The sequence below is a fragment of the Oncorhynchus kisutch genome, linkage group LG28 (assembly GCF_002021735.2).
Source record: "Oncorhynchus kisutch isolate 150728-3 linkage group LG28, Okis_V2, whole genome shotgun sequence".
In the NCBI taxonomy this organism is placed as follows: Eukaryota; Metazoa; Chordata; class Actinopteri; order Salmoniformes; family Salmonidae; genus Oncorhynchus; species Oncorhynchus kisutch.
In genome coordinates, this window is record NC_034201.2 from 32,774,041 (window position 1) to 32,790,880 (window position 16,840).

The window sequence follows — 16,840 nt, forward strand, 5'->3', positions numbered from 1 at the left end:
GTCTCGAAGTGAGCATAGAGGTAGTGTAGCTCGTCTGGTAGGCTCGTGTCACTGGGCAACTCTCGGCTGTGCTTCCCTTTGTAGTCTGTAATGGTTTGCAAGCCCTGCCACATCCGACGAGCATCAGAGCCAGTGTAGTACGATTAGATCTTAGTCCTGTATTGACGCTTTGCCTATTTGATGGTTCGTCTGAGGGCATAGAGGGATTTCTTATAAGCTTCCGGGTCAGAGTCCCACTCCTTGAAAGTGGCAGCTCTAGCCTTTAGCTCAGTGCGGATGTTGCCTGTAATCCATGGCTTCTGGTTGGGGTATGTACGTACGGTCACTCTGGGGATGACGTCATCGATGCACTTATTGATGAAGCCAATGACTGACGTAGTGTACTCCTCAGTGCCATCGGAGGAATCCTCGAACATATTGCAGTCTGTGCTAGCAAAACAGTCCTGTAGCCTAGCATCTGTTTCATCTGACCACTTTTTTATTGATCTAGTCACTGGTGCGTCCTGCTTTAATTTTAGCTTGTAAGCAGGAATCAGGAGGATAGAATTATGGTCAGATTTACCAAATGGAGGGCAAGGGAGAGCTTTGTATGCGTCTCTGTCTGTGGAGTAAAGGTGGTCTAGAGTTTTTTTTCCCTCTGGTTGCACATTTAACATGCTGATAGAAATTGACTCAAGAATGGCTCAATCACTGGGGTCATATTCCACTGTGACCGTCTATCAGAACAACCCATCATCATAACAATACACTATCACAGCTAGATCCCAGCAGACAAAACCTGTTGCAATGACGTCAGGCTGACGTTGATTGTGACGTTGTGATAAGGTTGTACACTGGTTGTAATAGGATTTTTTTGTACATATATTTTTTGAGACCAGAGAAAGACATCTTTACCTGGTTGTAATCTGACCAGACAACAACCAAAATATTACTTTCTTAGACATCTTGATGATGTCATCAAAAAAGATGTTGGCTAACAAAAAATAGCAACAAACATAAACAAACCAATGTGTCATAGTGTGTTATAAGAGTTATGGCAATGACTATGTATGAATGATAAATTACAAAACATGAGATAAAGATGTGAGAGTCATCCCACTGGGTACAGATGTCAGTTCAATGTATAGTTTTGATTGAGTTGTCAACTAACGTGAATTCAACATGAAATAAAAACATTAAAAAATCACTGTGTTGATGGTTGATGACTTTGATGACTTTTTGCAAATCCAATCAGTTTTCCATTTTGATTAAACATAATCAACTTGATTTTGGGGGTTGAAATTATGTGGAAACAACATTGATTCAACCAGTTTTTGCCCAGTGGGATGTAAGGTATAATTGTATAGATCATGTTCATATAACTGAAACCAATACCCTCAAAATGAGCGCAGGCATTTTGGGCTAGGTAGCACTCAACTTCACTTCCTTCTTTTCTTCAAAGCTGGTTGTAATGACATTGTAATGACGTTATTTCATTTAAAAAACAAATTTGGTTGTAATGACGCCATTTCAACCACTTTCCCCACTGAGTCCAAAATATAAAAGATCTTCACTACTGACTTTACAGATAGTAGCACACTGCAATATGAAGCAAAGTCAATATCTGCCCTGCAGACAGAGCAAAATGAGTTACTGATGATGCTGTCAACATGTTAGTCAACAACATCATAACAACTCTACTCCACATGAGCACAACCTCATTTATGCCTAATTTCATCGCTTTTTGACATGAAGAGACTTAAGAGCTGAAATAGTTGCTGTACCCAAACGTCAGTTGGTTGTATTTCATCGCCAATCATCGATAGTACCATCTCCAACAACCCAAATTCATCCACTCCAATTACCTCTGCAGTCAATTCAATATGTTGACTGGAGATGTGGAACAAATAGAGTACATTTATATAATTTGAACTCAATTTCAAAAGAGTCTCTCTATTTTCCCTTTTCTGTAAAGAACATTTGAAGAGATCCTTGATTTAGGCCTGCATTCATAAAGTGTTGAAGTGCTGATCGAGGATATTTTCTCCACTATCTATCCATTATTCATTGTTATGTTAAAAGGCAAACTGATCCTAGCCTCTCAAGGATTGGATCCTTTTTTTAAATTTTCGCCTAAAATGACATACCCAAATCTAACTGCCTGTAGCTCAGGACCTGAAGCATGGATATGAATATTCTTGGTACCATTTGAAAGGAAACACTTAGAATTTTTTTTTGTACCATCATCTTTGAAATGCAAGAGAAAGGTCACAATGTACTATTCCAGGTTAGGAGCAATTTCGATTTTGGCCTCTAGATGGCAGCAGTGTATGTGCAAAGTTTTAGACTGATTCAATGAACCATTGCATTTCTGTTCAAAATGTTGCATCAAGACTGCCCAAGTGTGCCTAATTGGTTTATTAATACATTTTGAAGTTCATAACTGTGCACTCTCCTCAAACAATAGCATGGTATTATTTCACTGTCATGGCTACTGTAAATTGGACAGTGCAGTTAGATTAACAAGAATTTAAGCTTTCTGATAAGATCATATATGTCTATGTCCTGGGAAATGTTCTTGTTACTTACAACATCATGCTAATCACATTAGCCTATGTTAGCTCAACCGTCCCATGGGGGGGGGGGGATCCTGTAGAGGCTAGATCAGCGCTCCTACTCTGGTCCGTGAATCCTGCTCAATATCTGGATGATGCAGTGGAGGGTTGGCTGGATGTGGGAGGGAAGTGGGTTGGCTGGATGGGGGAAGGGTGGGGGGGCTGTTAATGCAAAGTCAACCCATCCCAGTGACGTCCTTGTGTTTTGACTAGTCTCCAGCCGCCCCCTCCTTCTCCCCTTCCCCTCTCCCACTCTCACTGTATGTCTCTTCCTCTTTCCCTCTCTCCCTGTTCCTGTCCTCACCCACTGTGCTTTGAGACTGGAGTGATTCATCATAAAACAGAGAGCCCTGCTATCAGCCAGGTCTCCCAAATCAAATAAAACCAAAGTACACACACATTCACACACACACACACACACGCACGCATGCACGCACACACACCCACATACTAGATCAGGCTGAAGGACAGGTAGAGCAGAATCAGGGCCAAGAGCAGACTGTAATGTTCCACTGGGGGTGAACAGGGCCTGGCTGGGAATCAGGTTCAAAGGCTTTACATCGTCAACAGGGATGATTATGAAAAAGATGGGTTGCGTTCAGTTGGGCACACTGAAGAAAAACATTTTGCAATGGATAACAAAAATATGTGTTCTTTTTGAAGAAGTTCAGGTAGCACCTCCTTGTTTGAAAACATTTTTGACAAACTGAACTGGCAATACGGTGTTGGCTCCACCTATGCGCCTAATAAGCTATGGGAAATGCCATACATATGGCTATCCTACCTTCCTTCCTTCCTTCACGCACGCACGCACACACGCAAACACGCACACACACACACAGTGACAAAGGGGAAGCTGTTTTTTGGAGCAGGCCAAAATAATATGATAGAATATAACCTCCCCGTTTCAAAACATTTCAAAATGTTTTCCACCTACTGAACAGGACGCTGGTTCCTCAGTTACTGTTTATGAGAAGAGGAAGGAAGCCCTGGGTCTGACAAAAGATGGGCGCTCTGCTAGCTCTTCTGTCACTTCTCTCCCTGACCGCTCGCTCCTCTCAGCTTTGAGAAATGCCAAGTCGATACTGTAGTTACAGCTGAGAAGTTCATACACAAACACAAGGGTGCATCTCACGCTAGAGGGAGAATGGTGCTATGACAGCTCGTGTACACACACACACACACATGCATACACACACACACATCCTCACAGTATATCTTTCTCTCTATATAACTCTCTTTTACAATCAGATATAGAGTGAGACAAACACTCCCTCTCATCTCCATGGCTCTCCATTAAGGTGATCTCTCTGTGTGGCTGCTCTCAGGTGATTTGTTTCTTAATTAAGGGAATTAGGGTTAGGATTTTTGAGTCCCCTCCAGCTTCACCTCTCCCCCTCTTCCCTCTCCCTTCATCCCTCCATCCCTTCATCCGCCTGGCCACATTAATCCCTCATTAGAGGAGAAGCCCCCTCGCCTCTCCCCTTGCCCCTCCCATGCACACACACACACGCACGCACACACACACACACACACAACCAATTACCTCCATTTAGGTACATCAGAAATCCTTGAAGACATCAGGCTTGATACCTATCATTTAAAGGCCACTCTCAGCCCTCATTTCTCTCCATTCTCTCCATTTCTCTCTTTCTGGAAAAGCCGACGTTCGGCGCGACCTGAACACGCTTTGGATTTGTTTACCAAACACCCTAACAAAAGAAGATATTTGGACATAACTGATGGACATTATTGAACAAATCAAACATTTATGGTGGAACTGCGATTACTGGGAGTGCATTCTGATGAAGATCATCAAAGGTAAGTGAATATTTAAAATGCTATTTCTGAGTAATGTTGACTACCCAATATGGCGGGTATCTTTTTGGCTGCTTTGTTGTCTAAAGGCTGTACTCAGATTATTGCATGGTTTGCTTTCTCCGTAAAGATTTTTTGAAATCTGAGAAGGAGAAGGAGAAGTTTATCTAAAGTTCCATGTATAATAGTCGTATCTTTATCAATGTTTATTATGAGTATTTCTGTAAATTGATGTGGCTCTCTGCAATATCACCGCATGTTTTAGAACTACTGAACGTAACGCGCCAATGTAAACTCAGATTTTCTTATATAAATATGAAGATCCTCAAAGCTTAGTGATTCATTTTCTCTCTTTTTCTGCTTTTTGTGACTCCTCTCTTTGGCTAGAAAAAATGGCTGTGTTTTTCTGTGACTTGGTGGTGACCTAACAATCGTTTGTGGTGCTTTCGCTGTAAATCCTTTTTTAAATCAGACACAGTGGCTGGTTTAACGAGAATTGTATCTTTAAAATGGTGTAAAATACTTGTATGGTTGAGGAATTTTAATTATGAGATTTTTGCTGTTTTGAACTTGGCGCCCCGCACTTCCACTGGCTGTTGCAGGGGGGTTCTGCTAGCGGAAATAAAGGTGAAATATAAAGGTGAAATAAAAACAATTTAAAAATGGGGTCATGTTGCACTTCCTAAGGCTTCCACTAGATGTCAACAGTCTTTAGAACCTTGTTTCAGGCTTCTACTGTGAAGGGGGAGCAAATGAGAGCTGTTTGAGTCAGGTGTCTGGCAGAATGCCATGAGCTAAATCATGCGCATGGCCATGAGAGGTAGCTATGTTCCTTTTAATTTCTAAAGACAAAGGAATTGTCCGGTTGAAACATTATTGAAGATTTATGATAAAAACATCCTAAAGATTGATTCTATACATCATTTGACATGTTTCTACAAACTATAATATAACTTTTTAAACTTTTTGTTGGAACTAAGCGATCCCGCATTGAGCATTTGGATTACTGGGCTAAACGCGCGAACATAAATGAGGTATTTGGACATAAATTATGGCCTTTATCGAACAAAACAAACATTTATTGTGGAACTGGAATTCCTTGGGAGTGCATTCCGATCAAGATCATCAAAGGTAAGTGAATATTTATAATGCTATTTCTGACACCTCTCCTTCTTTGGAAAATGGCTGTATGTTTTTATGTGGCTAGGTGCTGACCTAACATAATCGCAAGGTATGCTTTCGCCGTAAAGCCTTTTTGAAATCTGACACAGCGGTTGCATTAAGGAGAAGTTTATCTATAATTCCATGCATAACACTTGTATCTTTTATCAATGTTTATTATGAGTATTTCTGTAATTTGATGTGGCTCTCTGCACTTTCACCAGATGTTTGTTTGAGACAATGCATTTCTGAACATAACACACCTGTCACACCCTGACCTTAGAGCTTTTTATGTCTCTATTTTGGTTTGGTCAGGGTGTGATTTGGGTGGGCATTCTATGTTCCTTTTTCTATGGTTTTGTATTTCTTTGTTTTGGCCCGGGTATGTTTCTCAATCAGGGACAGCTGTCTATCGTTGTCTCTGATTGGGAACAATTCTTAGGTAGCTTTTTCCCACAGGGTTTTTGTGGGTAGTTAATTTCTGTTTAGTGTTTGCACCTTACAGGACTGTTTCAATTATTCTCTTTGTTATTTTTGTTATAGTGTTCAGTTTTAATAAAGAAAGCATGAACACTTACCACGCTGCGCTTTGGTCCGATGATTCCTCATCTTCCAACGACGAATATCGTTACAACACCAATTTCAAACGAGGTTTTTGGACATAAAGATTAACTTTATCGAACAAAACACCCATTTATTGTATAACATGAAGTCCTGTGAGTGCCATTTGATGAAGATCATCAAAGGTTAGTGATTAATTTAATCGCTATTTCTGACTTTTGTGAGCCCTCTCCTTGGCTGGAAAATGTCTGTATGTTTTTCTGTGACTAGGTGCTGACCTAACAATCACTTGGTGTGCTTTCGCCATTAAAGCCTATATGAAATCGGACACTGTGGCTGGATTTACAAGAAGTTTATCTTTAAAATGGTCTATTATACTTGTATGTTTGAGGAATTTTAATTATGGGGTTTCTGTTGTTTTGAATTTGGGACCCTGCTATTTCACTGGCTGTTGGCGAGGTGGGACGCTACTGTCCCACATAGCCTACTTAACTTATCTGGGATAAGGGAGGAAAAGGGGCATAATAGCCAAAAAACAACATACAAATATGTAGTGATACATTACCGTAATATGCATTACATGCACTCTGTACATATACGTTATGGGATTTTATGAATAATGACTAAATTATGTATACATTTAACGCAGGATTGTAACTAACATAATTCTACCCTGTCTGATGAAGAATGTTTGTACATAGGCAAAGAGGAAGTGTGACAGACAACTTGTGACCACAGTGAAACTAACAACAGTAAAGATGTCTGGTCCCCAACCAGGGAGGGGAGAAACCATTGGGCTTGCAGTAGATTGTGTAACATGTGGTAGCATATGATAAGCAATATGTATGTGTTGGAATGGAATTGAAAAGCAGCTTTGTCATTGTCTTAGAGGAGGAGGGACATTTATGACAAAATGAGAGATATATAAACCAATGTACATGAAATGATTGGCAGAGCTCTCGAGAATAAACGCCATTGGCTAATTTAGCGGCTGGTCTCTGTCCATTTTATCCAAATAAGAACCTTACAAATTCTTAGAAACAGACAGTGTTTTAATTGAATTGGTTAATGAACACATAGTTACTAAATTCATCTAACAATATACTGTTCAAACACACACGAATACAGAAAGACATTGAGAGATACAAGGTGCTACATACATGTGCTCCTAGACACCTTTAGAAACCAGAGTAGACCCTTATAGAATATAGAAATGTAGATACCTGACTACCCACTATATATCACACATACACATACACTTGGTGTGGAGGAGACTGAGTCGGAGTGCCATGCAGAATAATAATGAGTCATCAGAGATGAACATGTCACTATGTCAATAAGGAGAGAGACAGGGGGGCAGCAGCGCAGTTTGTGAGAGGTGGACTCAACCCATTCAATCTCTAACCCTCTTCCTTCTTTTTCTTCCTTCCAAGATCTACTCACTCAATAAGTCACAGTCAATGTTGGTGTTTTGGAAAGAAATCTCTGCCTGGAGAGAAATCCAAAATTGCCCATTTCACACTATCGGGCCGACTCCGTCGGTATTGTACTTTGTGGTACTGGTTTGGATATGTTCTGTTCCCATTGTCCTTTCGCGCACGGTTCCAGGAACTATGGTGGATGCCCAACCAAGTCAACTCAGTATGGCTCAGCTTGGCTCGGTAGTGTGAAAATACCAGCATCCATTCTCATCGTCATGGCAATTACTCTTGTCAGCTCTGTAGACTGTCACCGACAGGATTTGTTGGATGAAGTACATCTTCCACACAATTACTGTAGGTCCCTCTATCAGGCTCTCTTTATTTCTCTCTTTGGAAACATATGTCCTTGAACCAGCGTTAGGGTCATTCGGACCCTTTTCAAACCCTTTATATCTAAGCAGAGACAGGGAGAGAGAGTGTGATGTAAACAATGGATTTAAAAATATATATTTTATTTAACTAGGCAAGTCAGTTAAGAACAAATTCTTATTTACAATGACGGCCTACCCTGGCCAAACCCAGATGACGCTGGGCCAATTGTGCGCCGCCCTATGGGAATCCCAATCTCATGTGTGTGTGTGTGTGTTGGTGTGAGAGAGAGAGAGAGAGAGAGTGAGACTCTCCTGCCCCTCGGCTATTGGAGCCGCATTGATTGGCTGATATAATTCCGTTCTGATTTGGCTCGACCAATCAATGGTTGACTTCTAATAAGCTGAGAGGAAAGGGAGTCGGAATTCTCTGCTCTTCTTGAAGGAAGTTTTTCACACTTAACTTCAGGAGGACAAATGGTTTGGCTCTACCTCAAGCTATATGTCAGTTCCTAGCGGGCAAAATTGGGCATGGGACGTCATAATAATGTTATTTTCTGTTTATAAACTAGTTTCCTGGTTGTAGAAACGTGATATTACAACCACAAAAAAAAACGTAATTCTATCTGTAGACAACCATGTCGTCAGAAAATACCGCTAGAATAACATTGTTGCGACTAGTTTTGAAACCAGCTGACTGGTTACTTCTCTATCAGGTAACAATGGAAATTAAAGGTGACAATACAAATCCACTACAATGTCATATAAATGTCAAAGACGCTGTCTGTTCAATCATTCTTACTGACGATGATTAAAAGGAAAAGCAGCACATTCATATAGGAGATTATATTACATATATCCAGTGGAGGCTCCTCAGAAGAGGAAGTGGAGGACCATCCTCCTCAGTGAACTTCAAAACAGTAAAAATAGTGAAACTATAGATACAACTATACTTAATATACTCATGTCACCAAATAATTGATTAAAACTGTTTTGCAATGAAGGTATACAGTAGCCTCAACAGCACTCTGTTAGCACCGTGGTGAAGCTGGAAGACAGCTAGTTTCCGTCCTCCTCTCGGTACATTGACTTCAATACAAAACCAAGGAGGCTCATGGTTCTCGTCTCCTTCCATAGACTTACACAGTAATTATGACAACTTCCGGAGGACGTCCTCCAACCTATCAGAGCTCTTCCAGAATGAAATGACATTTTGTCCACACAACGAAGGATCAGAGAATGAATCTATTACTGAAAGCATAAGCTACAACTAGCTAACACTGCAGTGCATAAAATGTGGTGAGTAGTTGATTAAAATAGAGAGAAAGACAATAGTTTAACAGACTTTAACAAATTCATTTCTTAAAAAATGAAGGAGAAACAAGAGGGAGAGCTAGCTATATTTCATTGTATTTTTTCCACTTTCACTTACTTAGATAGCTAGCTAGTTTAGCCTACTCAAACACCCGGCTCAAACAGATAAGGATGCTAAATTAGCTAGCTGGCTATGGCTATCCAACACTGGAACTCTTCCAAGGCAAGCTTTTGGTTGTATTAATTCATTGCCACCAAGCTGGTAACTGCTAAAGTGCTTGCTGACTATACACTGTACTGCATGATTTTAGCAGGTTTACTAATGCGTTTCTTCTATTGGCTATGTTGACTATGAAGTTAGATGGCGACAATGATGTAGGCTGTCTATAGCGGTTTTGATATGAGTGTTTGGCTTGGAAAGTAGTTTTTTTGCCTGGTCATAGACAGCTGACGTGTGGTGCAATGAAGTCCACAAGTGAAGGGAAAAGGTGAGAGAGGAGGAGCGTGTGTGACCAGGGGTGTATCCATTCTGCCGATTCAGTTGAAAAACTTAAACAGAAGCAAACGGAATAAAACGGGGATAAACATACTTGAATTTGTCCAATAGAAACTCTTGTTTGCAACTTTTGGACTAATGACTACAACCTAGATCAGCTAGATGCAGGCAAGAGTGTGCAAGGCAGCATTTAATGTGTCACTGTCTGTCACCTTGATTACTAAAGATTTTCTCGACCTGTGCACCTACATTGTAAACATTAATTCATAGGCTAGGTTGTAGCAACCTCATGATGGGTATAGGGAAATTTGAGTATCGTGTAGTACCCTAAATCTATCGATGTTACATTGAGCTGGGTGAATGGAATATGAATGAGTCATTCAGTATGCTGTAACAGAAATAAGGACATGCTCATAAAAAAAGCTATACACTACCATTCAAAAGTTTAGGGTCACTTATAAATATCCTTGTTTTTGAAAGAAAAGCACATTTTTGTCCATTAAAATAACATCAAATTGATCAGAAATACAGTGTAGACATTGTTAATGTTGTAAATGGCTACTGAAACTGGAATATCTACATAGGCGTACAGGCCAATTATCAGCAACCGTCACTCCTATGTTCCAATGGCACATTTTGTTAGCTAATCCAAGTTTATAATTTTAAAAGACTAATTGATCATTAGAAAACCCTTTTGCAATTATGTTAACACAGCTGAAAACGGTTGTGCTGATTAAGAAGCAATAAAACTGGCCTTCTTTAGACTAGTTGAGTATCTGGAGCATCAGCATTTGTGAGTTAGATTACAGGCTCAAAATGGCCAGAAACAAAGACTTTCTTCTGAAACTTGTCAGTCTATTCTTGTTCTGAGAAATGAAGGCTATTCCATGTGAGAAATTGCCAAGAAACTGAAGATCTCGTACAATGCTGTGTACTACTCCCTTCACAGAACAGCACAAACTGGCCCTAACCAGAATAGAAAGAGGAGTGGGAGGCCCCGGTGCACAACTGAGCAAGAGGACAAGTACATTAGTGTCACACGCACAAGCGCATACACACACTATAAACACACATACACAAACGCACTGTAAAAAAACACACACACACACACACACACACACACACACACACACACACACACCCCATTCCTCAAACACATGTCTCAGACACAACTCTTCATCCTCTGCTTAACTTAGCCATCAGTTTTCTAATATCGCATCGTTGATAATAAGACAAGCGGTGGGGCGGGGGGCCTGGTGTATTTATAGACTCCTGGAGGGCGAGAGGGATCATCAGAAGTCAAATCATCTGTCCTGGGAACCCGCCTTGGGGCCAAACACAGATGAGAGAAACACTGCACCCCAGAGAACCAGAGAGCAACAAATCACTAACACACCAAATATGAGACATAGGGATTCGTGCGAAAGATAGAGAAATGATGAGATAGTGCATGCTGCTGCACAGTAACAAAAGAGAACAGACTATATAGCTTATAGTAGATGAACACCAAATATGAGACACGGATTGGATGTTGCTGCTACGCACACAGCAATGGAGAATGGATGGAACATAGCCTTTAGTTAGTAGGTGAACATCAAATGCTGGTATGAGACATGGAGGATTGACAGAAGAGAGAAATAGACTGTGCAGTGACCAGCCATAGAGAATGGATGGAACCGAATAGACAAACGTCCAATATGAACCATGGGCATTGCGGATAGCATGGAAAGTAGAAGTCGGTACACACACAGCCATAAAGAATGGGACATAGCCTAGCCGTAGATTGCAGTTATACAATGGTGAATGGGAGATGGGGGAATAAGCATATTGAATCGAAACTAAATACACAGTCTGTGTCCTAAATAGCACCCAATTCCCTACATACTGTAAGTGCACTATTTTTGACAAGTGCATAATACTGAGAACAGAGTGCCATTTGGGATGCAGACAAAGACTAGAGCACATAATGTGAACCATGGGGGGCTGGTGAGAATGCAGTGAATTGAAACCCCACTCGACGTGACATGCCATACTAAGCAATTCAATGTGACAACCTTCAACTTGACGTAAGTACAGTACGTGACGAGACTCGATGTGACACTAACACAGGCTGTGACGGATCTGTGTTCAAATAACACCGAATGGAATGGACTGTTTCCCAACCGTCAACCAATGCTCAATGTGACATCACTCGACCTTGTGACCCTAACAATTGAGGCCCTAACCGGTGAGGCTGTACTATACGGCAGACTTAGTAATTTGGAGGCTCCAGACAGGCCAGTCTGAGGCACCCTCTGCCCCTCCAAATGCGTGGACAAAATGTTTTAATGGGCTATATATTAAAGACATAATTTAACTGTAAAAATGTATTACCTTTTAATGTGCCATAAACCAAACCTGTTTTTATCTGAGTGTCAAAAAATAACTTCAGAAAGTAGATTATCTTCACACGTTCATCCCAAAATTATTCCAGCATCCAAACAGTGCACTGTGCACCAGCCAACAAACTTTCAATTTGCAAGTGGAGAAACTCTCTCACCAGAGAAAGCATCCGAGCGAGCTAAACAGCGCCCCTCTGTCTTACTATCTGTAGCCCATGTATCTGATGCTGACAGGCCATCCTCTTTTTCACCAGACAGCATCAGACACATGGGCTACACATATATGTCCTCTGCCTCAACGACCATGGCAGTATTGTATCCCCCTAGAGTCCAAGGGCCCTGGGCTGGGTTTCTACTTAGCTAGCCTCAATGAGAACCAGGTCTCCCTAAGAAGGTAAGCCTGGGAAAGTTCATGGCAGAAAACTAGCTAAATAGGGGTGAAGACCCGGTGTAAATCAGTTTCGCCTCGCTAAACGTCAAACCAATCGAATGCCTTGCTTGGGCGGAGCTCCAATAGCGCTCACCAGTTTAGTGTCATCGTGCAACAGTGTGTGACAATTATTTTCACAGTCTATAGTGAGGGTGGCAGGGAAATCGAAGGATAATTATTTTTTTGATGTATGTCAATTTTATGAATAGAACACACTTCTGACAAAACAGAATTAAGATATTTTGTTGTTGTTGATGAAACATAATATGCTATTAACCCATAGAAACACATTGAATAACAGATTCATATATAAAATAACAGGAAGTCCAACATTTTATCAAAATAAAGTATGTTTTGAAGTGTCTGTCTTATATCTGAGATATACATGTATAGTGATTTTTTTATTACCATGGAATTACCTGTATAACTTTGACGTGGAAATGCCCTATTCACTTCCATTCATTTTTCGTCCCGGCATCGGGTTACCTTTATACGAGTCCCATAGAGCAGAACAGAGAACACGGTTGTGTTTGTGAGAGTCTCCTCTTTCCATAGAGGGGTCATAATAACATATGAATTTGTAGGGCACACCGACTCTACAGAGGATGATGAGAAGAGATGACTGTGAGGGAGAAAAGCCTGACAGTGAGGGAGAAAGATGTGTGTGTATACTAAAGCAGAGTAGATGAAGTCACGTCCAGTACCAGACTGCAGCCGTACCCGGGGGCAAGAAAGGACAAGCCTCTCTCACACAGGGCTCCTCAGGTTAGCAGCAGGGTATTCACCACCACAACCAGCAGTCACTCCCCACAAACAAACAATGACAGGCTTAGCCAACACTGCTCCTCGCTACCTGCTGCTGAGCTATAGTGATGAAGGGAAACATGCACAGCCTGCCACAACAACCTCACACACGTACATTGCATAGACGTACATACATAAATGCATGTACATGCTCTAATGTATGCAAGGAGAGAGTGCCTTGCTAGATAAAAATCACAGTTTGTTTCATACACACACACACACACACACACACACACACACACACACACACACACACACACACACACACACACACACACACACACACACACACACACACACACACTAAGTTGAAGCTGGGAGGGAGCCAGAGAGTATCCTGTCATGTTGCAGTGTTCATGGGTGACACACTGTATACTGTGTCTGTGTGTATGTATCATGGGCGTGCACATGTGTGTGACAGAGAAAGAAATGAGGCACACAGACACACTATCTTCTCAACTCTCACCATAGCATACAGTAACATACCACTATAGTCTCACAACGGTAAAAGGCAAACTTTCTCATGCCATTAGACAAGCCGAATCCCAACCACCCTTCCATCCACCCAACCTGGGCTTTTACCGTCTGCAATCACAGTCTAACAACGGACACAATTGTGCTATGCCAACACCCTGGCATCCAAACCAGAGTTTGACTTGACTGGTCAGATGAGAAAGATAGAATGCATCCCGATGCATCCCATGAAATTGGGATGCATCTGGCCAGTCTGTACTCACAGGCATTGGTGACAGCAAAGCTGTTGGCCGTCTCGATGTTGTCCACATGAGGCACCAGGTTGAAGGGGGCCTCGGACGCGTTGGGACTGGTATTGTGCAGAAAGATGGCCAGGCGAAACGCTGTGTATTCCTGATCCGTGTTTCTGATGAACAGGCCACCTGCAGAGAGAGGGAGAGAGGGATGAGAGAGAGGTATTTATTATTATATATATATATATACAGTAAATATTTTTTTAATCCTTTTATCACGTTTAGCTATAAATACATAGCGAAATGAAATGCAGGGAGAGAGAGAGACAGGGAGAGAGAGCGATGGATGGATGGATGGATGAATGGATGGATGGATGGAGAGGGAGAGAGTGAGTGAGCAATGGGATGTCTGACACTGAGCATACAGTAAATGCTTTGATGAAAAACAAGAGCCACAGCCAAAAACCTTAACACAGCCAATAACCTTAACACATTGTCCCTCCCAAAGGACCCTGCCTGGAAATCGTAAAAGGTCAACCAAGCTTGAATAGACATGTGGCCCATTGGAATATACCTTTAAAACACACCACACATCTATTAAGTTCAAAATTATTATTCGACAGAGGGATATCATTCGACCCCGAATTATTTGCGTTCAGCATGATTTGTTTGGATGTGCTTGAGCTATAAATAAGCCAATTCGATCGACTCAGCAATAATATTAACGCACTGGATTTACGGTTCCTTTTTGGACCACGGCCAACACCATAAGTTAAAGGCCAAAAGACCGAGGGCACTTGACACTAGCAGAGATCCCTCCACGGCGCGGCTTTTAGGCTACATATAGTCAGTGCTTTAGCTGGGTTCCAACAGAGGCTCTAGATTGAATAAACGCGCTCCTCGTGTTTTCTCAGTGGCAACGAACCCAGCCAGCAACATATAAAACAGTATGACCATGACAAACGGGTTTATGCAAAAGCAGAACGGAGTCTTCTGAATGTAACAGGGGTGAGTGTGCACTCTGCAGCAGGGCTACACACACTTTGAGAGAATTCCCGCTGCTGATCCATTCGCTCCGACAAAGCGAAGCATCCAGTCATTGCTCGGAGCACTAGGCTACTGCTGCAGTGGGGCTTTGAAAGGACACCGAATGCTGAGGACCGCACTGAAACAGTTATGTATGACCATATTTACATGTTTCCCTTCTGCACATATGAGAGGTACGAGACAAAACATTGAATCAACTAGGAACAAATTTAAATTGTAATGTTAATACAGTAATAGGTTTCTCAGTCAATTTCTCAGTCAAATCTACTTTGCAATGTCAATGTTATGTGATCATGAATGATGAACAAGTAGCCAATTTCCTAACAAGGTCACATAAACTATAATGAAAACAAGACCTTATTCACCACTTCATAACCCGATTGGCAAATGTCCATGCCCTTTTAATTGTCAAGCACTGCTGTAGGCTACACTTACCGATCTGTACACTGCTTGGGAAAGCCCCCATTGTGAGTCCCCGAAAGACAGACAATATCAATAGAAACTGGTCACAAGAAATCCTCATTTTGTTTTGGTTAAAAACTGATAAGAGACATTGAAGAGGATGACAGTCGGGGGAAAAGCAAGACGAAAAGAAAAAGAGGCTCCGTTCATTAGCAATCCATTATGGGTTGAATCTTCCCCCGCAGTGCCGGCGGACGCTGGTACATACGGCTGTTGGGCAGTAGAGACGTTACACACAAGATGAGGGGAGCTTGCCAGTGGTGGGCTGCCTGCATGGAGAGCGGAATCACACATGCGCTTTCTCTCGAGCCTGTCTCCCTCTCTGCTGTCGTTCTCGAACTCCTCCCGCACATGTTCCCTCAACACCACCCTGTTACTCGTTGAGAAGAAGAGTCCTATTCTATAAGCAGGTTAGCGTTTTGTTCTGGAGGCAGCTTTGCAGAGTGGTCACTAGTGGGCACAGTCATAAGTCATAAAATCTTATTTAAAATCTAACCCTAACCTTAACTACACAGTTAACCCTAATGCCTAACCCTAAACTTAAATCTAACCCTAACCTTAATTCTAACCCTAAACTTAACTACACAGTTAACCCTAATGCCTAACCCTAAACTTAAATATAACCCTTACCTTAACTACACAGTTAACCCTAATGCCTAACCCTAAACTTAAATATAACCCCAACCTTAACTACACCCTAATGACCAAAAGCTCATTTTAGTTTTCATGAATTTTTACAATATATTAAATTTGGACTTTGCAGATGACCTAAGTGAAAATCACTCAGTTGACTGTCCAGGACAAAACTCATGACAATAAACGTCAACCTACATTATTTTATACCAGTTGTGGTATGTATACCAGTTATGGTATAAGGAGAACCATTGAATTTCAGCACACTTATATAATTTGCCTATATATGACACAGCAGAATGTTTGAGGCTCTGATATTGTGGCATAATACAAATGTCATTGATTCATTACCAGATATACTGAATATATTTTATTTAACCTTTATTTAACTCGGCAAGTCAGTGACTCCCCATCCCGCATGCATCGCCTGACACTAATTAGCATAACGCAACGGACATAAATATTCCTACTATATTTAACTCGGCAAGTCAGTGACTCTCCATCCCGCATGCGGGAGCGTAATCATCGCCTGACACTAATTAGCATAACGCAACAGACATAAATATTCCTAGAAAATATTCATATTCATGAAAATCACAAATGAAATATATTGAGACACAGCTTAGCCTTTTGTTAATCACCC

At 41.4% G+C, this 16,840-nt stretch overlaps 1 protein-coding gene across 3 annotated transcripts in view; it reads right to left on the minus strand.

Annotated features, from left to right (window-relative positions):
- LOC109873442 (glutamate receptor 4) overlaps positions 1-15,960 on the minus strand; it is a 188,034-nt gene extending 172,074 nt beyond the window's left edge. Inside the window, exons 1-2 of one of the 3 annotated variants that reach the window (XM_020465091.2) lie at positions 15,538-15,920; positions 14,086-14,244 (exon numbers count right to left, since the gene is read on the minus strand). In XM_020465091.2, the coding sequence (XP_020320680.2) occupies positions 14,086-14,244; positions 15,538-15,625 (247 nt within the window). In that variant the 5' untranslated portion in view covers positions 15,626-15,920. Of the gene's footprint in view, positions 1-14,085; positions 14,245-15,537 lie in introns of all 3 variants that reach the window. The other 2 variants (XM_031808440.1, XM_031808441.1) reach the window with 2 other exon arrangements.
- Between the last annotated feature and the right edge of the window lie 880 nt (positions 15,961-16,840).